At 44.6% G+C, this 21,579-nt stretch overlaps 1 protein-coding gene and 1 non-coding gene across 2 annotated transcripts; both read right to left on the bottom strand.

Moving 5' to 3' along the window:
* Positions 1-1,813: 1,813 nt before the first annotated feature.
* Positions 1,814-6,324, bottom strand: ADO (2-aminoethanethiol dioxygenase). Its single transcript, XM_038743662.1, has one exon. The coding sequence runs from the start codon at positions 6,299-6,301 to the stop codon at positions 5,531-5,533; it is 771 nt and encodes a 256-aa protein (XP_038599590.1). The 5' UTR covers positions 6,302-6,324; the 3' UTR covers positions 1,814-5,530.
* A 13,269-nt stretch (positions 6,325-19,593) lies between these two features.
* On the bottom strand, positions 19,594-19,731 carry LOC119926214. Its single transcript, XR_005450108.1, has one exon. It is a non-coding gene; the product is annotated as a small nucleolar RNA SNORA7 (small nucleolar RNA).
* Between the last annotated feature and the right edge of the window lie 1,848 nt (positions 19,732-21,579).

A 21,579-nucleotide genomic window follows, 5' to 3' on the forward strand; every position in this document is an offset into this window, starting at 1 on the left:
ACCCGCCTCCCGGGCCCATGCTCTTATCGACTACTTCACACTGCTTCCCATAAGAAGCAGCTTTCCCTTCTAGACTGCGAGCCTGTTGTTGGGTAGGGACCATCTCTATATGTTGCCAATTTGTACCTCGCAAGCGCTTAGTACAGTGCTCTCCACACAGTAAGTGCTCAATAAATATGATGGAATGAATGAATGAAGAAGAAAAGAGCTTCTGCAAAACCAAGCGGACCAAGCCATACTTTTCTGAAAAACCCACTGTTTTGTCTATCTCCTACTAGCACTGTTAGCTAACATAGGTGTGCTGGTACCCAACTTGGTTACATAAATCACGTTCTCCTTGATGTGGGCTTTTTGAGGAGACATTCACCACCACAGGCAACCCCACACTTTTAATACGGTTTTAAAGGCAACGCTTGTGGCTTTTCATTATCGGTTACCATATGCCAGGCCGCGATCTGTAACCAGATTTAGCTTTTGGTGACTGACACCATCCTTCAGTTGAGCTGCCTGTTCCTCATATGGTTCTTGAAAGGCAACTTTTTTAGATCAATCAATGGCATTTTATTGACCACTTGACTGCGCACAGAACACGATACTAAGGGTTTGTGAAATGTACAATACCAACACGGTTGATAGGCATGTTCTTCTGCCCACAATGAGCCCTTTTTGCCTTCTGAGGTCATGTTGTGGCCAAAGAAATCCTATAATAACGCTGGTATTTGTTAAGCGCTTACTATTGGCCAAGCACTCCTCTAAGTTTGTTTCTAAGGTAGATACTGTTCTAAGCTTGTTTCTAAGGTAGATACTGTTCTAAGCTTGTATCTAAGGTAGATACACAGTAATCAGGTTGTCCCACCTGGGTCTCACAGTTTTCATCTCCATTTTACAGATGAGGCAACTGAGGCACAGAGAAGTTAGGTGACTTGCCCAAGGTCACACAGCTGACAAGTGACAGAGCCGGGATTAGAACCCACGACCTCTGACTCCCAAGCCCGTGCTCTTTCCACTAAGCCACGCTGCTTCTCATAGATATGTGAAACACGGGTATTAAAACAAGCTTGACAGTACCACCAATTCCTTAAAAGTTTCAAGGTCCTGGAAACAGACCAGCCAACATGACCCATGCTTCTTACACTTAAAGCCAAGGAGTTGAAATTGTGGAAACCAGTAAGCTATTTTTTATTTCTACAGGCCAGTCAGTAAAATAATTACTATGCTTTGAAAATATTGAAGTTGACTGGATTGAAGCTCTAGACAGATTTGTACGGAAGAACAGTCAGCATCAGCACAATGTTAATGGAAATTCTGTCGGTCAGAAACAACAAAAAACTACCCCCCAGCCCCCAAATAATCTAGACTGTAAGCTCCCTGTGGGCAGGGAGCATGCCTACCAACTCTATTACATCATACTCTCCCAAGTGCTTAGTACATTGTTCCACACACAGTAATAATTCCTATTATCTAGGTTTATATCTTGTTATTCGTTAACTTGTTTTCTCCATGTTAGATACACGAGTTCTTCATGAGGGATCAAACGGTTCTTGGCGATTCACCGCAAACTGTATTATCATTTTTTAGTCTGAATATTTTAAGCCCGCATACTTTCAAAAGCCCTATCTTACGCTCCAGTACACGTTACCCGGACTTGGGAAAGCTACCGGAAGGAAACCCTTTACAGTTTAAGGAAAATTTACGGTCCAGAAACACAGTGCGTTTAAACTCCTCATCACTGGGTTCAAGACAAATGTCACTTTCATCCCCTCAAGCCAATACTCCGATAGGGTCTCCCTTCATTTAATTTGAGAAACAACGCTTCCAAATACTTAAGTTTTATTTCCAAGACATATTGAATGTTTAATGACAGATTTCATCCTGAGAACTCAAACAGTAGTCTGCCCTCAGAAGTCCCACCACTGTGGAATTCACTGTACAGGAAAACCAGCTTCCTTGTGTACGATCACTTTCGTTTCATTACACTAGAAGTCAGTGATCCACTTCTTTAAATGGTGCAAAGTTCCACCTCATACATATTTGCTGACGTGGAGTAGCAGATCCCTGGGAAGGCTGCTGTTGAGCAGCTTAGGCTACAGTATTGCAACTTACACGGCTTCTGCCCTGGCAGTGGGTCGAGTGCAAACATCCAGAAAAAGTTTTGAATGAGTCAAAATGACAGGATTCCTCCAAAGGGGCCAAAAGCAAGACAGAGGCTTTTAGTCACCTGGGGAGGAAAGAAAGAAAGGGGGAAGAGGCTCAAGGTAACGTAAGTTACAAAATGTGGGCTCTGAAAAGACAGCCAACAGAACCCCTGAAGATTCACTTGGGAAAACAATTTGTTAATAAGACAGTACCTCATGCAAACCATGCGTTATTATTTATAATAAAAGTTATTCTCATACAACTGCAGGTATATGCCACTGCCCACCTCCACTGATAGTAACATCCATGCAAAAGATGTTCATTCAAAGAGCTTGGATACTATATAAAAAAAAGGGAAGGTCTGACATTTATAAATATATACTTCTCCGCCATAAAAAGCAATTACTGTATTCCTGCCACACCACAGAAAGTCTTTAATGATTCATCTCAACCTATTGTGCTCATAAGTGTTTACTTGAGGGAAAATAATCATAATCCTAGGGCACGATATCCTGTATGTATTCCAAAGTCCAACATTAACAGTGGTTTTGTTATGAAAACACAGACCTATATTGAAGTGGGAACTGAACACAGGAACACAAACACTAGTAGCCTTCAAAGTCAGTTTTGACCACCCAATAAGCACACAAAGGTGCTTATTTACTGTAAATGCTATAATTTACACATTTCTTGCACTCTGCTTCATCAGTTAGAAAGGTTTTCTTTAGTTTACCTGATTCCTGTTTTTATTTCAACATGCCAACTTCCCTTAGAGTTCTGAGCAGTGCATCAAAAGAAGTTATCAACTTTCTAAAACTGTTACTTTTTTTTAAGGAAAGCAGGATAGGTATGGCCACATCCATCTCGTATTTTTGAAAGGCATTATGTTTTTTTTCAAAACTCGTAGAAATTGCGCTCTTTATTATATTCCTGCAAAAAGGTGACAGATTAGTCGATCATCAGAAGGTTCTGTGCATGTCAGGATTTTCTGGCCAATCAACATCAGGGCCACACAATGACCAGGGAAGAGGCAATTCCAGGGAAAGGAGGAGTGTGTCTGGCTCCGGCCGTCTTCCCTCCCCACTGTGAGCTAGTCCTCTCGACTGTAAACTCATCATGGGCAGGGATATTACATTACATAGTGCTCTCCCGAGCACTTATTACAGCGCTCTGCACACAGTAAGCGCTCAATACCATTCGTTCGTTGATTGATACTGGCTTCCTATACCCACCTCTTTCTGGGGCATTTCCTTCCCCACGTCCCGATAGGACCTTCAATTAGTCCTACTAAAGAATGAGTAGGTGTAGGCAAACCTAAAGAACCAAAGTGATATTACAGCAAAGCTTTATACAAATGCTAGCTGACTTCTATATAAACACAACAGATAGCGTTCTGTATGTGTTTTGATTACTACTCAGCATCGACTCCCAGGAACGATGGCATGCTTTTGAGAACCATACCAGGGCCAGTTGCTGTACTACTGAAACAAATACCAAATGAATGTACACGATTCATTTACATTACCACTTTAATAGTAAATTATGAATTGCATATTTACCATACTTAATAGACTTAACATTCAATCTCTGTGAGCTGTATTAACACTACTTTCAGAGTTGTTTTAATACTACAGTATAAAGATACGAGGAGCCCTCACGGAATATGAAATGTTTTAATAAGCACGGATGTGAAGACACACGGGCATGTGTCCATGAGTACCATGACAGGCTGGTGAGCCACTTGTTCAGCAGGTGGTGTTTTTTTAATCACTCCTCAGAATTTGCTCACTCAAGCTACTGTTTCCAAATCGGAGGGGTGGGGGGAGGAGGGGACACACCAAGGCTTCCTAAACCTGGCCCTCTGGTACCAAGAGTGCATAGAATGTGTAGGCACATATTTTCCCTGAAGGTTACAAAAAAACCTTCCAACAGAAGAGTACTTCCCCCTTATTAGACGGGCAGCAACTCAAATCACCACGTGGGCCTGTCAACCGGGACTGCTCACTCAACAGCTGTGCAGGTTTTAATGCATTTATTTCTACAGCTCATTTTTATGAAAAGTCTTATGAAAAGGGAATCTTATAAATAGTATAAAGAGGGACACATTAGTTTTCCATCAGCCTGAAGTAAAACGGTCTCATGTCTTCACACCCCCCCCAACCCCCCGCTTTCCAAAGTGAAGGAACCTCTATTTTAAAACCCCATTTTAAAACAAACGAATGCAAGCCAGTGTTTCTGCTATTTCTGAAAAGGCTGGTCGGTCCAAGACTGTTAGTGCCCTAAGTGGCTTATAGTGTCGTCTCTTCTCAGTTCTCTCAGCCTCTCTATTTGTAGGATTCCCTCGAGGAAAAAGGACAGTCACCCAGGACAAAGGAACTGGGCACTCCCCCTTTCTCCGCCTTTTTAGTTCTGAGGTTTCTGTGATGATACAATCAGCAGCAAAACAGCTAGAAAGACCAGCCCATGGGCCATTAACTTACTTCATTACAACACTTGGGGTAGGGAGGGGGAGAAGAAACATCGTCTAAGCTATTTGTCTCCTCACCTTTGGCAGAAAAAACTTCTGAAATAAGTGGGGCTAGGAAGTTAACCAGCAGGGTGGGTCGGTTTTACATTCAACTGCCCGGAAGCACAAATAACGCCGCTAGCTCTTCCACGCCAGGTGAGGAAAACAAATGCAGAAACACCGACCTATTTCTTTTCCAAAATATTTTTCAAAAAGGGAGGAAACTAGAGAGACAGGGGAGGATGGGCCGCTTCGAATCGGTAGCCCCGTTCGGTCGGCAGGAGAACAAAGACATAAAGGCAGCAGGTAGCATCTCCCATCGCTCCTGCTCACTCGTGCCGCTCTCTCTGGCCGGCGGCAGGGTAAAAGGAAAAATAAAAAAGTCAGCGCATGTGGCCGGTTGGAATCCCGCCAAATCCTCAGGGAAATCCTGTCCGCCGGGGGCCTGCTGAAGATGCCGCTTTATCCGCCCCTCTCCACGGGTGTCCGTTCGCCTTTGGGCCCAACTTTCCGTTAAGCACAAGCGTTGTTCGCGCCGTTGGGCCCTACGGCGTGGCCCCGATTTGCTTAGAGAAGAGGGGGGGCATGCAAACATTCTGCCAATAAATTAACACTAACCAAGACGGGGGGTGGCGATGGTGGTTGCGCGAAGGGAAACGGGGGTGGCGACTGAACAGGGCCGGTACTGTGGTGTAGTTTCCACTCCAGACGGGGTGGAGGTCGGGGGAGAAACGAGGGAGGGGGCGAATAGTCGTCACTACGGCTCTGGGATGGAAGAAGGGTGGCCACTCCCCCCTTCCTTCCTCCTCCTCCCGGTGCTGGGTCCCTCCCCCGGATCCCAGCTGGGAGCGGGGATGGGAAGGAGGAGGAGGAGGAGGAGGGTGGGTTTCACGGGGAGACTCTGGGCCCGGGGTAGGGCTCCCCCTCGCACCAGAAGTCGGCGGCCTGCGGGGTCTCCAGCAGCCACACCTCCCGGGGCACGGCGGTGTTGTTGGCGTTGGCGGCCCCGGCCTCCTTGTCGCCGGCGGCCTCCAGCAGCCGGTAATAGTGACAGTCCCGGCCGTCGTCCGGGTCGTACGGCGGGGCCAGGATGTCCAGGAAGGCGGCGGGCCCGTCCACCGCGTCGATCTGGTGCAGGTTGTCCCGGTGGGGCGACAGCACGCAGGGGCCGCTGGCCTCGGTGTACTCGGCCCGGGAGCGCAGCACGGCCCGGCGCAGCGCGTCCCGCGGGGAGCCCGCCGGGGGCGGCGGCGGCGGCGGCGGCCCCGGCCCGGGCGCCTCCCCGCCGGCGTCCAGCTTGTCCAGGCAGCTGATGCGCACCTTCCCGTAGAGCACCTTGAGCATGCCGTGCATGCCCGGGTGGTCGTGCAGGGGGATGGACGTGCCGCTCTTCAGCAGGAAGACGCCCAGGCTGAAGCCGTCCGTCTCGCAGATGTGCATGTAGGTGACGGGCGGGAGGTGGGGCTGGGGCTGGGGCGGCGGCGGCAGGGCCTTGCGCGGGGCGATGTTCAGGTCCTCGGGGCGGACCTGGTTCAGGAGGTGCTTCAGCTGGTTCAGGTTCTCCGGGAAGCCCTTGGCCGCCGAGCCCCCGCCCCGGAAGGTGAGCCGCGCCTGCCGGGCGATCCGCTGGATCAGAGAGGCCATGTTGTCCCGAGGCATCTTCGCCCGCCGCTCCGGGCCTCTTCCCCCGCCCGCGCTCCCGCCGCCGTCCGCGGGCGCGCGCGCACGCACGCTCCCGCCGCCGCGCTCCGCGACCGCCCCTCTAGCGTCTCCGCGGGCGGGAGCGCGCGCGCGCGAGCCCCCGACGGACGCGGCTGAGGAGGTAGGCTCACGTGACCCCCCCTCTCGGACTTCCTTCCGCGGAGCATCCTGGTCCTTGTAGTTCTCGGCGGCCCGGCGGGGTGGGCGTTGCGGGGAGGGTCCCTCGGCCGGCCGCGGACGGCGAGAACTACCATTCCCGACGGGCCTTGCGCCTCCGGAAGTGGGTCGATCTGGCGGGCCGGGCCCGCCCTTACTATCAGTCAATCAATCAATCGTATTTATTGATTTATTTATAGTAGGCGCTCAATAAATACGATCGATGATGATTTATTGAGCGCTCACCGTGTGCGGAGCACTGTACTAGGCGCTTGGGAAGTACAAGTTGGCAACATCTAGAGACGGTCCCTGCCCAGCAGTGGGCTCACAGGCTAAAAGGGGGAGACAGAGAACAAAACCAAACATACTAACAAAATAAAATAAATAGGATATGTACAAGTAAAATAAATAAATAAATAGAGTAATAAATATGTACAAACATATATACAGGTGCTGTGGGGAAGGGAAGGAGGTAAAATGGGGGGGTAGAGAGGGGGACAGGAAGGGGCGCAGTCTGGGAAGGCCTCCTGGAGGAGGTCCCAAAGTCATAATTTTGGTGGTGGTTAAGCGCTTACTATGTGCAGAGCGCCGTTCCAAGCGCAGGGGAGGTTGCAAGGTGATCAGGTCGCCCCACGTGGGGCTCACAATCTTAATCCCCATTTTACAGACGAGGTAACTGAGGCCCAGAGAAATGAAGTGAGTTGCCCAAAGTCACACAGCTAATTGGCGGAGGCGGGATTTGAACCCGTGACCCCTGACTCCCAAGCCCGGGCTCTTTCCATTGAGCCACGTTACGTGCAGGGAGGTTGGAGTTTGCGGTGCTTCCCTTCCCTCCGTTTGTAAAGAAGAAAAGCGCTGCCCTCGGGCCGACCCGGCCCTCCAAAACGTGCCCAGGCACCGCCGCCGTCGTCGCCTCCGAACATGTTTTGTTGTCTGAGACCCCCTTCTAGACTGGGAGCCCGTTGTTGGGTAGGGGCTGTCATCATCATCATCATCATCAATCGCATTTATTGAGCGCTTACTGTGTGCAGAGCACTGTACTAAGCGCTTGGGAAGTACAAATTGGCAACATATAGAGACGGTCCCTGCCCAACAGTGGGCTCACAGTCTAAAAGCGGGAGACAGAGAACAAAACCAAACATACTAACAAAATAAAATAAATAGAATAGATATGTACAAGTAAAATAAATAGAGTAATAAATATGTATAAACATATATACATACATATGTATATATATACTATCTGTTGCCGACTTGTACTTCCCAAGTGCTTAGTGATAATAATAATAATGATGGCATTTGTTAATGAGAAGCAGCGTGGCTCAGTGGAAAGAGCCCGGCCTTTGGAGTTAGAGGTCATGGGTTTGAATCCAGAATCTGCCACATATCTGCCGTGTGACCTTGGGCAAGTCACTTAACTTCTCGGAGCCTCAGTTACCTCATCTGTAAAATGGGGATGACGACTGTGAGCCCCACATGGGACAACCTGATCACCTTGTATCCCCCCAGCGCTTAGAACAGTGCTTTGCACATAGTAAGCACGTAACAAATATTATTATTATTATTATTATTATTATTATTATTATTATGCGTTTACTATGTGCAAAGCCCTGTTCTAAGCGCTGGGGGGATACAGGGTGATCACGTTGACCCATGTGGTTCTCACAGTCTTCATCCCCATTTTACAGATGAGGGAACTGAGGCTCAGAGAAGTTAAGTGACTTGTCCGAGGTCACACAGCAGATATGTGGTGGGGCTGGGATTAGAACCCATGACCTCTCACTCCCAAGCCCATTCTCTTTTCTCTGAGCCATGCTGCTACTAGTACAGTGCCCTGCACATAGCGCTCAATAAATACAATTGAACGAATGAACATTGCCCACCTTGCTTTTTAACAAGTTTGTGAGCCCGTGCTCCAAAGGGGTTGCTTAGAGAAGCAGCATGGCTTAGTGGGAAGAGCAGGGTCTTGGGACTCAGAGGGCGTGAGTTCTAATCCGTCTCCACCGCAAGTCACTTAATTTCTCTGGGCCTCAGTTCCCTCATCTGTAAAATGGGGATTAAGACTGTGAGCCCCACATGGGACAACCTGATTATCTTTTACCCTCCCCCCTCCCAGCACTTAGTACAGTGCTTGGCACATAGTAAGCACTTAACAAATACTATTATTATTATTATTTGTTATTATTATTATATTAAGACTCTGCCATCACCTCCTCCCTTCTTATTTCCCCCCAGGTGACATGCTCTCCAGTTGGCCTGTTGACACCCTCTCCCTGCCTGCCAAGGACAGCACCTCAGCGGAGAGTACTGCCCCCTCCGAAATCTTGCCTTCCCCCCATGGCCCCAGGTGAAGGAGGAGGGACAGGGTAGGGAGAATATTTTATTTCCTTTTTCCCATACTAGGCCGAACCACCCAACTCCAGAGGAAGAATAATAATGATGGTGTTTGTTAAGCGCTTACTATGTGTCAAGCACTGTTCTAAGCACTGGGGCGGATACAGAGTAATCAAGTTGTCCCACGTGGGGCTCACAATCTTAATCCCCATTTTACAGATGAGGGAACTGAGGCACAGCGAAGTGAAGTGACTTGCCCAAAGTCACACAGCTGACAGGTGGCGGAGCCGGGATTAGAACCCATGACCTCTGACTCCCAAGCCCTGTGCTCTTTCCACTGAGCCATGCTGCTTCTCTGAAAAGAGAAAGATAATCCTCTACATCCTCCGTCCCCTCTTTCTTCCTCCCGATTGGACCCCGGGGCTGACCATTTTAAGGCACCAAAGATGATGTTTCGTCATCGAAATTGCCTGGAGTTTGACTAGTCTATTTTTCTATTCTACTACCTTTACCTCAATGCCAAACTCCCCTCTTCCTCCCACCACCTCCGCAAAAAATGGCAGAGCATCAGGAAGAGCAGCCCTGAGCCGTTACTGAGGTGAATGGTATATCAAATACGATTTTGATGATGTAGGTGGTCTCCCTGACTCCAGTGGGCCCTGGGAGAGGTCTGCGGGGCTAAATTCTCCCCTATCCTTAAGGATCCTTTCATTCCATATGGTCTGACTTGAAAAAATGTACCCACTTCTACCTGTGAACTCCTTTCAGCCTCCCTTGTCCGTCAGTAATTCACTAATATGTATTTGGTGCATTTGGCTTGTAATTGTTCTGGGTAGGAGGCATAACAGGTAATTTCATCCTCTGAAGTTATACTGATGTTCCTCTCACGCAGGTCAACAGGACCATCACAAAAGGAAAATAAAAGCATTTGAGTCTGCTTTCCCAGGTGATGCCACAAAGAGAGATAGTTTGCTCTTTTATTGACTTCTGCTTTCCTTCCGCTGTCCCTGTGGATTCCGAGTAGGGCAAAGGTAGGCATCAATAAGGGGGTAGTGTGCAGCAAAATTGACTAGGATCTAAGAAAGGCACAGTGGAAAAGCAAGCTTGAGAAGAAACTGGAATAGAGATGAGTCACTCTTCTGCAGCCTTTATTCATATAAAATACACCCCCCCTCCCGTTTTCTTCTTTCACAAGTTGACAGTTATGTGGTGATAGGTAGTACTGATAGAAATTATTCCCACCTCCCACCCACATATCAGTATTAAATTTAGGAATGGGGGAAGCACATATAAGAATGAAAAAACTGAGATTTACTAACGGTTGCTTAATTAGCCAGGAACCAGGGAGGTCTGGAATAGCCCCCCTGCCTACATCTCTTTTCTCACCTCCACCCACTCTCTCACAAGCTCTCTTCATTCTACTCAAGATGATCACCGTGTTCCTTCCCTCCTTCATACCCTTTGCTCCCTTCACTTCTGCTAAACAAGAATTATTTTAATCTCTCTTCCACTTTACTAGTTACTGTCTTAGTTTTATCACAATTTCTTCAATCAATCAATCAATCAATGGTATTTATTGAGCACTTACTGTGTGCACAGCACCGTAGTAAGCACTTGGGAGAGTACAAAAAAATAGAGTTGGTACACTAGAGTTCAAATTGAACTCCTTCACATGGACCCTAGAGTGGACTTTTTAAACTAGGGTGTGTGAACCTCCTGGAGTTTCCTCAAAACCCCGTAATGGGTACAGTCATTGTCAGACAATGGGGAATGTATGTTAATTGGCTTTCTTTAATTTTTTTTTTTTTTACCCCAGCATTTAGTATAGACCTTTACCTCCTAGGAAGCACTTCATACGTGTGAGTAGTGACAGTAACAGTGAATTTAGGAATTCGGAGAGTCCATCAAGTATCGGGGAGCTGGAGCTGAAGAGTGCCTTGCTCTGTCTCCCGAGGCTTGGAAGCGTAAAGCAGCTGTGTCCCTAGCTGCTGAAGGAAAGACTACTAATGGATAATCCTCGAGGTGGCAGAGGTACCATTCCTAGAAAAGATCGAGAGTCTCTGGCCTAAAATATGACGAGATGGGCTGGACTTTTCACAGACTCTCGTAGACCCTCATCTGTTTCTCTTCGCCTTTTGGGATGGAATGCTTCTTTTTTTCGTTTTCTTGTAGTTTATCTTACGAGTTACGTGACTTATGAGATATATTGTCCTCTTTGAGGGGAAGGGCTGTCGAGATTGTAAATACAAATAGACAAGTAGTAATATGATCTCTAGAGTGCTAATGTAAGGAGATATTCACATTTCACGTTTTAATAGTAATTAGATAATCATACAGTCATTTTTTTATGCCAGTAATTTGTACCAGGAAACAACACTTGCCTGGTTTACCTGGCGCCTTTAAACCATGGTGGTCATTTACTCCAGACTGGAGTGAGGGAGCATACCAAATTTTTTGTCTCTTTTTTCTTTAGGCTATTTTATGCTCAGTAATACTCAAATGGGTAACTAAGAGTAATGTTTGGAATGAGGTAATGTCTTTTATCTGAAAAGCCCCAAGACTTTTAAATGTATTTTGCAATTACTTCTTATAGTCTGGTGTACTTGATGGGAAATTTGAAATCATCTCCCCAGCATTACATAAAAACTTGGTATCTCCTGCCAAGGCAGAGGATCAAGGCAATATACCAGATAATTTAGATAAAAAGATATCTGGAGAATTTAGATGAAAATATAGCCTTCTAAAATGATCCAATTGACACCTCATTTTTTCATTTAACTAGATAGAGACATAGCCAGAGAATGATCCTAAGCAGTAATTCAAGATCCTTTTTGACTTATGTGAATCCATTATCATTAATGACAGTGAAGAATTCAGTTAAATTTGCTAAACTCGGGAATTAATGTTTCAGATAAGATTTTTTAGGCTGCACAAAGATCCAGCAGTTCAATGCAGCAGGGTACCTACACCCCCGGGGATGGATTGGCAGGTCCTGATCTCAGAAGCAAGCACTAAATTACAATTGTTTCAGAAGTGCTGTTTTCCCCTTTTCCTGTTCCTTCTTTCTTTCTAACTAATGAAATTTATTACACAACCAAAAATAGTTCTGAGCTGCAAATTAAATTCAAACACCCCTTACTTCTCTTAATTAGCGTTAATCATTTTTTTCTGGTTTTATGCTTGTTTTCTTTTTTTTTTCCCTTTTCTTTTTCAGAAGACATCAGCCATCTCCACCTCCTCCGCTTTCCCATCTGTCCTTTTTCTCCTGGCCGGGAGATATTTTTTAACTTTATATTTAATTTAATTAGTGTATTGACTCAGAAATGGTAAAACATTTCATTTCCAGCTTCACCAGGCAGTGAAAGGAGAGAACTCAGCCATTCCTTCACACTTGGCAGAGAGAACCTTTACCAGAGCACCAGAGCATCAAATATTCTGCTTGCTCCCTGCCTAAAGACTGAATATGCCCCTTAGTGTTATGTCTGGGTAACTGTAGGCAAGAGAAATGCAATCTGGAAGACTAAATCTGGAGGGAAAAATCTTCCAAAACTTACTTTGTTCTCCATGGCCTTAGTTTCTGTACCAAGAAGGAAAGTGACTTTTCCATTTGACCATTAGAATGAGCCTAAGAAGAATATAAGGCTTTTCCTAGGTCTGATCCATAGAATGGCAAAAGGATGTGTGCAGAAAAAGTGTAATGGGTGCTCTCCTTGATATACATTTTCTCCTCTACATTCCTAATTCATTCATTCAGTCATATTTATTGAGCGCTTACTGTGTGCAGAGCACTGTACCATGCGCTTAGAAAGTACAGTTCGGCAACAAATAGAGACAACCCTTACCCAACAACAGGCTCACAGTCTAGAAGGGGGGAGACAGACAACAAAACAAAACAAGTAGACAGGCATCAATAGCATCAATTATAAATAAATAGAATTATAGACAGATACACATCATTAATAATAATAATAATAATAATATAATGGCATTTGTTAAGTGCTTACTATGTGCAAAGCACTATTCTAAGCGCTGGGGGGGATACAAGGTGATCAGTTTGTCCCACATGGGGCTCACAGTCTTAATCCCCATTTTACAGATGAGGTAACAGGCTCAGAGAAATTAAGTGACTTGCACATGTTCACACAGCAGACGTGGCAGAGCCGGGATTAGAACCCATGACCTCTGACTGCCAAGCCCATACTCTTTCCACTGAGCCATGCTGCTTCTCTAGAATAATAAATATGTACATATATACACTAGTGCTGTGGAGCAGGGAGGAGGGTAGAGCAGAGGGAGGGAGTCCAGGCTATGGGGAGGGGAGGAACCAAATGATTCCTCGAGTAACCCGCTGGACTGCTCACCCTTGAATTGGCCCAGATTCCTCTTGAACCTACCGATGTTTTCAGCCTACAAAAATTATGTATGCTTTCGGCTCCTCTCTAGGCTGTAAGCATGTTGTGGGCAGGGAACGGGCCTCCCGAATCTTCTACTCTCCCTAATGTTTAGTACCAGTGCTCTGCACATATTAAGTGCTTAATACATATCATTGATTGGGTGGTTGATTTGTGGGGAAGCAGCATGGCTCGGAGGAAAGAGCGCAGGCTTGGGAGTCAGAGATCATGGGTTTGAATTCCAGCTCCGCCATTTGTCAGCTGTGTGAACTTGGGTAAGCCACTTAACTTCTCTGTGCCTCAGTTACCTCATCTGTAAAATGGGGATTAAGACTGTGAGCCCCATGTGGGACAACCTGATCACCTTGTATCCCCCCAGTGCTTAGAACAGTGCTTCGCACATAGTAAGCACTTAACCAATACCACCACCATTTAATAAAGCATCCTTCTGTTTGATTTAAGCTTTTCAATTCTACTGGATGCCCCCTCATTCTGGTACCGTGGAATTTGGTAAACAATTTGCATTCGTAGAGAAGAAGAGCGTGGTCTTGTGGTTTCGAGCATGGGTCTAGAGCCAGACACACCTGGTTTCTAATCCTGACCCCAACACTTGTCAGCTGTGTGACCTTGGGCAAATCTCTGGGCCTCAGTTACCACATCTGTAAAATGGGGATTAAGACTGTGAGCCCCATGTAGGACAGGGACTGAGTCCCACCCGATTTGCTTGTATCCACCCCAGCACTTAGAACAGTGCCTGGCACAGAGTAAGAACTCAACAGATATTTTTATTATTATTATTATTTTCTTATATTCCCTGGCCTGAACATTTGTGATTTTGTGAACTTTTATCATGCCCCTTCTCAACCTTGATCCTTCCTGATTGAAGAGTCCTAATCACATCTAGCGGTTTACTTACTCTCTTGATCACCTTGACTGCATTTTTGTATCTTCTCCAGCCACAGACTTCTCCTCAAAATATCCCAAAACAGGGGAAAATATCTTAATCTAAGCAGGGCCATTACAGAATTAGACTCCAATTAAATGTACCCTCTCTTTCTCCATTCTGTTAGTAATAATTGTAACTCTAAGTCCACAAAATTGTGGACTTTTAACTGTGTGCTATTTAGAATGGTCTAGAGGAGAGATGTCTATGGGAGTACTTCAAAGCACAGCGGTGGGTACAGTCATTATGGCAGGCAATGGGGACGAACTGGGAAACCTAGAATAAAACAGCCATCATGTCAGGAGCAGGGGATGAGTGTCTTGCTCATTGCTTTGAGGTATAGCAGCTGTTTTCTGTTGCAGTAGCTATTCTGCCCCATCGAAAGGCTGGCTCAGAACTAGTGAATATTATTGGGTGTGTGAGAGTAGGGGCATGTGGTATGTGAGTGTTTGGAGAGCATACTTGGGGAAGCGAAACCTTGACTATTAATAATTGTAGCATTTGTTAAGCACTTTACTGTGTTTCTTGCTCAATAAAAAAATTGATTATGTCAAGCACTGTCCTAAACTCTGGGATCGATACAAAACAAGCAAATAATAATGATTGCGGTATTGGTTAAGCAGTTACTAAATGTCAAGCATTGGTGTTGGTACAAGTTAATTAGATTGGTCATAGTCCCTGTTCCACGTAGGGCTCACAGTCTAAGTAGGAGGGAGAACAGATATTGAATCCCCATTTTACAGGTGAGGAACTGAGGCACAGGGAAATTAAATGGCTTGTCCAAGGTCAAACAGCAGTCAATTGGCAGAGTTGTGATTAGAACCCAGGTCCTCTGACACCCAGGCCCATGCTCTTTCCATTAGACCATAGTATCTGTCCTAAAGTTGGAAAGTACTGTAAACCTATACCATCCTATCCCACCTTGATTACTGTATCAGCCTTCTTGCTGTTTCTTACCACTCCAGTCCATACTTCACTCTGCTGACCTGGTCCGTGTTCAGTCCGCGGTTTCTCACTCCTCAAGAAGCTCCAGTGGTTGCCCATCCACCTTCACATCAAACGGAAATTCCTTGTCATTGGGTTTAAAACACTCAATCCCCTTGCCCCCTCCATTCTTACCTCGCTGCTCTCCTACTACCACCTAGACTGCACACTTCACTCCTCTAATGCCAACCTACTCACTGTACCTCCATCTTGTCTATCTTGCCCATGCCCGGCCTCTGGCCTGGAACGCCCTTCCTCTTCATATCCAACTGATAATTATTCTCTCCACCTTCAAAGCCTTATTGAAGGCATATCTCCTCCAAGAGGCCTTCCCTGACTCAGCCCTCGTATCCTGTTCTCCTATTCCCTTAGGTTTTGCCTTGGACTTGTATTTGCTCCCTTTATTCACCTATCCCTCAGCCCCACAACACTTATGTACATAGCTGTAATTTATTTTAATGTCTCTCTTCCCCTCTAGAGTGTAAGTTCGCTGTGGGTAGGGAACGTGTCTACCAATTCCGTTACATTGTACTCTCCCAAGTGCTTAGTACAGTGCTCTGCACACAGTAAGTACTCAATGAATATGATTGATTGACTGAACCGCTAATCTAGACCATCGACAAATATTTAATGCCCACAGTTTATGTGGGGCTTTGCTCATCTCTTCTTTCCCCTCTTTCAGATTCAAACCTGAGCCTCTTTATGTATGTGTTTGGTGAAACCAGTGCACAACTACTGACAATTCCATACCGTGTGAACTAAAAGATTGCCTGTTGCTGCACTTTTACTTGTAATCTCTCAGAGCCTGGCACCATTTTAGTTTCTCGCCTTTAGTGGTGTGGGTCACTCCATAGAGCTTTTATTCTAAGCCAGTCATGCTATTCCAGTCTCTTGGAGACTCTTTAGGACTAGATTTGACTCTTCCCATAAAGAAGTAATATGGGTTAAAATATGATCAATGTACGTGCAATTAGATATGGAAAGTATAAAAATGAATTGAACAGGGAGGTGTGGGATAGTCCCACCTCTGCCATTGGCCTGCTGTGTGATCTTGGGCATGTCACCCAACCTCTCTGGGCCTCAGTTTCCTCACCTGGAAAATGGGGATAAAATACCTGTCTTTCTCTTAAACTGTGTCTGATACAGTCCTTGTTCTACCCTGGTGCTAGGCACAGAACTTGGCTCCAAGTAAGCATTCAGTAGATAGTGTTGGTATTGTTATCATTTTTATTATGGCACTTGAAGAATGATTATGCCTAGTTGCAGAACCATTTAAAGCAAATCGGGAATCATGTGATGGCTTTAAGCCTCGTTCTACAGTGGCTGTACAGCATAAAGTAAAGATTAGGAATTAGACCCTTGGGGATTATGTATGTATTTGTAAATTATTTATAATAATAATAATGATGATGACATTTGTTAAGCGCTTACTATGTGCAAAGCACTGTTCTAAGCACTGGGGGGGATACAAGGTGATCAAGTTGTCCCACATGGGGCTCACAGTCTTAATCCCCATTTTCCAGATGAGGTAACTGAGGCTTCGAGAAGTGAAGTGACTTGCCCAAGGTCACACAGAAGACATGTGGCAGAGCCGGGATTCAAACCCATGACCTCTGACTCCAAAGCCCGGGCTCTTTCCACTGAGCCATGCTTCTTCTTGACATTTATATTATTAATTATATAATTATACATTAACTATATAATTAACATTTATATTAATGTTGGTCTCCCACACTAGACTGTTCTAGAGTGTAAATTCCTTGTGGGCAGGAACATGTCTACCAAGTCAATATATAATACCACATATATAAATATAGTAATAATTGTACTACTATATGTTGTAGTTTCCCCAAACAGTACAGAGCTCTGCACACAGTAAGCATTCAATTTCAGTTTTATAGCCTGAAAACTTTACCGGGTTTGTATGCCCCTATTTATGATGTGCTTAGTCAGGCCTTCGGTGTGAAAAATAAAAATCCACAGCACAGTTTGGAAGGATGATTGTCAGAAAACCTACATAAAATCTTCCTTCTTGAGGTTATGATTATCACAGTATAAACAGGATTCAAATATTTCTTTCAGGAGAGTGTGTAGTAATTAAGAACAAACAGGAAATTAGATAGTTAGGGCCACCTTATGATATTCTGCAGACTAAAAGGAGAAATACATTTTTCCTCTATCTTTTAAGCACATTAAGCCTTGAGCAACAGGTAAGAAAGTTATACTCAATAAAAACATGTTCTATACTGACTTTTCTTGTGTTTCTTTATTCCTGTTTGCATTTAAAGTGGATTAAACTTAGTATTCCTGGATGTGGTTAAAATGAATAAACTCAACAGTACCCTTTATGTTACATAGTCCTTTATTTACCTTAATTATTCTTTAGTCAGGTCATGGTACTCCTCTTAAAGAAAACGTGGATTTAATTCTCAGCATGAAATATATAACAACAACAGAACCATATATTGCCATTGGGCAGAGTCAAATTTGTCTTGAATAAAGAGTACATTCTAACATGACATGCTGAGATAATTGAGAACTAATATCACTGCTAGAAATGCTAAGCCCTTGGCATTAGCACTTCAGTTTAATTGAATAATTAGCCATGGTAAGCCTATAATGAATGTATAGGCAATTAACAATGGTTTTACACTACAATCTATTTCTTTTCTATGTTCCCTTGCTATATTAACATTCTGTAACTACGGAACAATTTATACATTTACAGCAGCAATCAACTCCATTATCATCAAGTGCTTTGCCAGTGATAAAGCAACAATGATGGGTTTAACAATACACTCAGGATTTTGTGCACTGTTAAATTATATTTTTAAGAATGCTGCTTATTTGTGAAACCACTTGCTAGAGCTCCAACTTTTGTAAAATTGAATGGTATTTTTGCAGTACATTTTCAAATGTACTAAGCCACATCGATGGCTTACTTGTCGGCCTGCTCTATTGCTTTTTCTGGCCTATTACTAAAATATGAGGGCTGGGCTATGCTGTGGCCAGAGACTAAGCAGGTGTAGCTAGCAAATGGAAGCGCCTTGTTGGTAGTCTTGGCTCATGATCTTTCAAAAACAAACCCCGCAGTTCTTCCTTAAATGAGGAGGTGTGCTGAAGAACCCGTGTTTGAATGAAACATTCACCATTTTGTGTCCTTGTGAACACTTTTATGTTAGCTAGGTAAACCATGATCAGGGTTCTAAGATCGATGAAGCATTGGTATTCATCGAGCACTTTCTTTGTGCTGAGCACTGTACTAGGAGCTTGGGAGGGTACAATACAGTGGAGTTGGTAGACACGATCCCTGCGCACAAGGAGCTCACGGTCTAGAGCAGGGAGACACATTAAATTGATTTACAAATAGGGGAAACGGGATGGTAAAAGGATATGTGCATAAGTGCTGTGGGGCTGGGGATGCAGGAAATAAGAAGAACTTAAGAGGTATAGAGCCAACGGCGTAGGTGACAGAAGAGAGGGCAAATAGAGAAGCAGTGTGGCGCTGTGGAAAGAGCGCAGGCTTGGGAGTCAGAGGTCATGGGTTCTAATCCTGGCTCCGCCACTGATCAGCTGTGTGACTTTGGGTAAGTCACTTAACTTCTCTGTGCCTCAGTTACCTCATCTGGAAAATGGGGATTAAGACTGTGAGCCCCATGTGGGATAACCTGATTACCTTGTATCTCTCCCAGCACTTAGAATAGTGCTTGGCACATAATAAGTGTTTAACAAATACTAAAATTATTATTATTATTAAATAGGAGAAATAGGGACCTCTTGGAGATGATAACTTTAGTAAGGTTTTGAGGGTGGAGAGATGTGTTCTGTCGGGTAGGATGAGTGAGTGAGTTCCAGGCCAGAGGGGAGGGCTGGTGTTGAGGAGACAAAGTTGAAGTACAGTGAATAAGTTGGTATTAGAAGTACCAAGTGTGTTGTAAGGTAGGCAGGGGAGAGCTGATTGAGTGCCTTCAAGCAGGAGCTCATTGTGAGCAGGGAATGCATCTGTTTATTGTTACGTTTTACTCTCCCAAGCCCTGAGTACAGTACTTTGCACACAGTAAGCACTCAAATACGATTGAATGAAAGAAGTAGGTTTAGAGTGTAACAATAAATCTGACACTGGACAGTGTTTTAAAAATGCACATAAATAGAATTACATCATCATATGTTATCATGAATAGTCTTTGAAAATTGACAGTTGGCAGTTGAGGCATCATCGTCTTGTCTCATGCTGTCAAGTCATCTCAGACCCATAGCGACACCATGGACACATCTCTCCCAGAACGCCCCACTTCCACCTGCAATCATTGTGTAATGTATCCGTGCAGTTTTCTTGGTGAAATACACAAGTGATTTACCATTGTCTCCTTCCACGCAGTAAACTTAAGTCTCTGCCCTCGACTCTCTCCCATGCTGCTGCTGCCCAGCACAAATGAGTTTTGACTTTTAGCAGGTTGCATTCCACTCTCTAGCCACTGCCCAAGCTAGGAATGGAATGGATATGCCTCTGCTTGACTCTCCCTCCCATAGTCGAGGCTGGTAGAGTACTGGAAACTCTCCAGGTGCAACCCTGAGAGCGGTGAGGCATCATACTGGGAATGTGAGAACTCACCCTAGCTCATCTCTATTCCCCTCACCAGGCTCATGTGTGTCATCCTCAAAATTACTCTCTATAGGTAGTCCAAATGTCATCTATAAACTTGGATAAAGTTTATAAACCCTTATATAAACCCTTTGGGCACTTGGTATTCACACCACCTCAACTCCACAGCACTTATGTTCATAGCCATAATTTATTTATGTTAATGTCTGTGTCTCTCTAGACTGTAAGCTCATCAAGAGCAGGGAATGTGTCTACCAACTCTGTTGTACCGAACTTTCCCAATCACTTAGTACAGCGGTCCGCACACAGTAAGTGCTCAATAAAAAAATGATTGATTGAGAGATGTTTCTCATGAGAACCTCTACAGGGATTTTCTTTGCAGCTTTAAGACTTGGTGGCATTAAACCCACACGCTCTACTCCTCTGCCACTAACCTCCTCAATGGGCCTCGTACTCGCCTGTCCCCTGTCGACCCCTGGCCTGGAATGCCCTCCCTCCACACGTCCACCAAACTAGTTCTCTTCCTCCCTTCAAAGCCCTACTGAGAGTTCACCTCCTCCAGGAGGCCTTCCAGACTGAGCCCCCTTTTTCCTTTCCTCCTCCCCGTCACCCCCCGCCCTACCTCCTTCCCATCCCCACAGCACTTGTTTATATTTGTACAGATTTATTACTCTATTTATTTTACTTGTATATATTTACTACTCTATTTTGTTAATGATGTGCATATAGCTATAATTCTATTTATTCTGTCGGTTTTGACACTTGTCTCCATGTTTTGTTTTGTTGTCTGTCTCCCCCTTCTAGACTTTGAGCCTGTTGTTGGGTAGGGACCGGCTCTATCTGTTGCCGACTTGTACTTCCCAAGCGGTTAGTACAGTGTTCTGCACACAGTAAGCGCTCAATAAATACGATTGAATGAATATGTGACATAAAGAAGCAGCTGGGCCTATTGGAAACAACATGGGCCTGGGAGTCAGAGGACCTGGGTTCTAATCCTGGCTCCACTATTTGCCTGCTGTGTGACCTTAACTTCTCTGTGGTTCAGTTACTTCATCTGAAAAATGGGGATTAAAACTCTGAGTCCCACGTGGGACCTGGACTGTGTCCAACCTGATTATCTTGTATCTACCCCAGTGCTTAGTATAGTGCCTGGCTCATGGTAAGTGCTTTAGCAGATATCATAAAAACAAAACAAAAATAGAGGACGCAAATCAGATTCCATTAGATCTTTAGGATTTTTTGTGTGCATAGAATTCCTATTAAAACTCTTCTGCACCTAATAACAATACAGAGACTACATCAAACTGTAGATATAATTCAGGGTCAGCAAAATGGTTGACCTGTTTCTAGTTTAAAGATCAGTTCCAGATTTTTGCTGCTCTTCATTTAATCAAGATGATGCATGTCTAAGTTGGAAGAAAACCAAACATTAATTTGAAATTTCTCATCCTAGGATGCCCAACTGCCTGGCATCACAAGTAGTGTCCTATCTCAGAAACATACTAACAGGCATTTAGAAATTCCAAGACACTGATTTCAATCATTTCAAAAATAGTGAGAAAAAAAAGCACTGCCTTTTCATTTTATTCCCTTAAGTGATTAAAAAAAAGGCATTTCAAAATTCATGAAGATAAACTTAAGTTGTCCCTGAAATGTTAAAGCACTACAGACTTCCAAATATGGTAAGCATATATTCACTATCATTATTACAAGCTATATCATTCAATAATATTTTTGGTAGACATCATTTAGATGTAAAGATTCTGGGGTTGCCTTCTTTGGAGTACAAAAATGAGAAACTGACTAAGGCTCTTGACTTCACAAC

The sequence above is a fragment of the Tachyglossus aculeatus genome, chromosome 3 (assembly GCF_015852505.1).
Source record: "Tachyglossus aculeatus isolate mTacAcu1 chromosome 3, mTacAcu1.pri, whole genome shotgun sequence".
NCBI classification, from domain to species: Eukaryota; Metazoa; Chordata; class Mammalia; order Monotremata; family Tachyglossidae; genus Tachyglossus; species Tachyglossus aculeatus.